This window comes from Glycine soja, chromosome 1 (assembly GCF_004193775.1).
Source record: "Glycine soja cultivar W05 chromosome 1, ASM419377v2, whole genome shotgun sequence".
Taxonomy (NCBI): domain Eukaryota; kingdom Viridiplantae; phylum Streptophyta; class Magnoliopsida; order Fabales; family Fabaceae; genus Glycine; species Glycine soja.
This window is the reverse complement of record NC_041002.1, coordinates 8867870-8870149: the sequence shown is the minus strand read 5'-3', so window position 1 is coordinate 8870149 and position 2280 is coordinate 8867870. Positions and strand designations below refer to the sequence as shown.

General features: G+C 34.4%; 1 protein-coding gene across 1 annotated transcript; it reads left to right on the top strand.

The window, feature by feature from the left end:
* Positions 1-390: 390 nt before the first annotated feature.
* Positions 391-945, top strand: LOC114390863 (glutathione S-transferase T2-like). Its single transcript, XM_028352119.1, has one exon. It carries the CDS (start codon positions 391-393, stop codon positions 943-945), a length of 555 nt encoding a protein of 184 aa, XP_028207920.1.
* Positions 946-2280: the final 1335 nt, after the last annotated feature.

Here is a 2280-nt window from a genome sequence, read left to right as displayed (position 1 = left end):
TCAAACACTCAAACCCCTTCCTCTGTAAATTCTCAAAGTTCTCAAACATTTCATTCAACCCCACCAAACAATCTTACCATGTTTTCAATTGATGAAGTTGGTTCACAATTTCCATAATTTTCTACCCAAATTGGGCTAGAAGATATCGCCATTGACGAAATAAGAGGATCTTCTACAAAAAGGAAGTCTCGACTCATATTTGCAATTGAAGAAGATACACATCTCATTAGTTCATGGCTCAACATCTTAACCGATCTGATTGTTGGTGTTGGTCAACCAAAAGAAGCATTTTGGTTAAGAGTCACAAAAAATTATAACAAAATTCAAGGTGAACTACAGGAAAGAGCAGTGAATCAACTGAAATCATGATGGCAAAAAATTAATTAGGGCATGCAAAAGTTCAAGGGTCATTACAAACAAGTGGTATCATTGAAGAAAAGTGGTTGCACAGATAACAATGTCATGCTTCATGCATATGCCATTTGGAAGGAAGGTGAAGGTAGTGATTTTGGTTTGGAACATGCTTGGCGACTTCTGAAAGATCAACCGAAATGGTTAGATCAGCTTACTGAAAATTGCTTTAAAAGGACAAAGATTTCCGCATTTGGGGCATATTCATCGTCATTTAATCCAGAAACACTGGTAGAAGATTCTAAAGCTGACACACTACCTCAAATTTTACATCCAATGGGACAAAAAGCAGCCAAAAGGAAGAGAAAGGGGAAAAGAATAAGAACATCTACCAATCATGTGGACTTGACTGGTGTGGAGGAAGCAATGAGGGAAAGAAATGTTCTCAATGCCAGACTAGCAGTCCTAAGGGAGAAAGAATTGGAAAATGAGTACTATGACATTCTAATGAAGGACACTTCTACAATGTCTAAAAGGCAACTCAAAGACCATAAAGCTTTTTGTAAAATAATTAGGCATAAATTAGGTATGTAGTATTAATTTTTTGTAACCATTTTTTAATTTGTATTTTTAGGAATCATGTTTGATTTGTCTTTTTTTAATTTGTAACCCTCTTTTAATTTATTGATTTTTTTGTGTGAAACTTGATTGTTATAAAACTATTCGTTGCATAAGTAGTCATTAAAAAAATAGGCATTGTATAATTTGCTATTTAATTGTTCAATTCTCATTCATTCTTGTACGTCTTCTTCAAACAATCTTATTCTTCTTTCACTTGTTTATGCAATCAATCATTCATAGAATGGATCCAAATAATGACTTCGACAGAGTTTGGAAACAATTTTTTTATGAAACACTTGACGATGATAGTTATGAACAAATCATGAGCTACTTATGTGCGATGCAACAACAAGGAGGAAACAACAGTCAAGGCAGAAGACCTAGAAGAGTTATTCATCGTAATCGTGAAGATGGACATCTACGATTGATGACTGACTACTTCTTAGAAAATTTGGTATACACAGAGACTCAATTCCAATGAAGGTTTCGAATGTGACGACAATTGTTCATTCGAATTGTCAACGCTCTTAGTAATCACAATGAGTATTTCTAAATGAAACCTAATGTTGTGGGTAGAATGGGTCTCTTGCCATTGCAAAAGTGCACTGTAGCTATTTGTATACTGACATATGGATCACCTACCAATTGTGTGGATGAGTACATTAGAATTTACGAATGCACTGCAACAATGCTTTCAAAAATTTGTAAGGGGGTGTCAATGAGATATTTGGACAAGAGTACTTGAGAAGGCTCAACAACAATGACATCAATTGCCTACTACAAATTGGAGATGCAAGAGGTTTTCTAGGTATGTTAGGTTCTATTGATTAAATGCATTGAGACTAGAAAAATTGTCTAGTTGCATGGCAAGGCCAATATCATAGAGGTGATCATCACAAACCCCCAATAATACTTGAAGTCGTTGCTTAACAAGACTTGTGGATTTGACATGCATATTTTGGAGTTACAGGTTCAAACAATGACATCAATGTATTAAATCAATCGCCTGTGTTTGATGATGTTTTGTAAGGTCAAGCTCCTTCAATACAATTTACAATTAATAAAACTTCATATAATATGGGGTACTATCTTGCATATAGTATTTATCCTGATTGGACCACATTTGTGAAGACCATACTAATGCCACAAGGTCTAAGAAGAAAATTATTTTCAAAATGTCAAGATGCAACAAGAAAGGATGTGGAAAAAACATTTGTTGTGCTCAAATCTTGATTCACAATTATATGTAGTCCACCTCATGTCTGGAAGATGGATACAATGAAGGATATAATATTAATATGCATTATA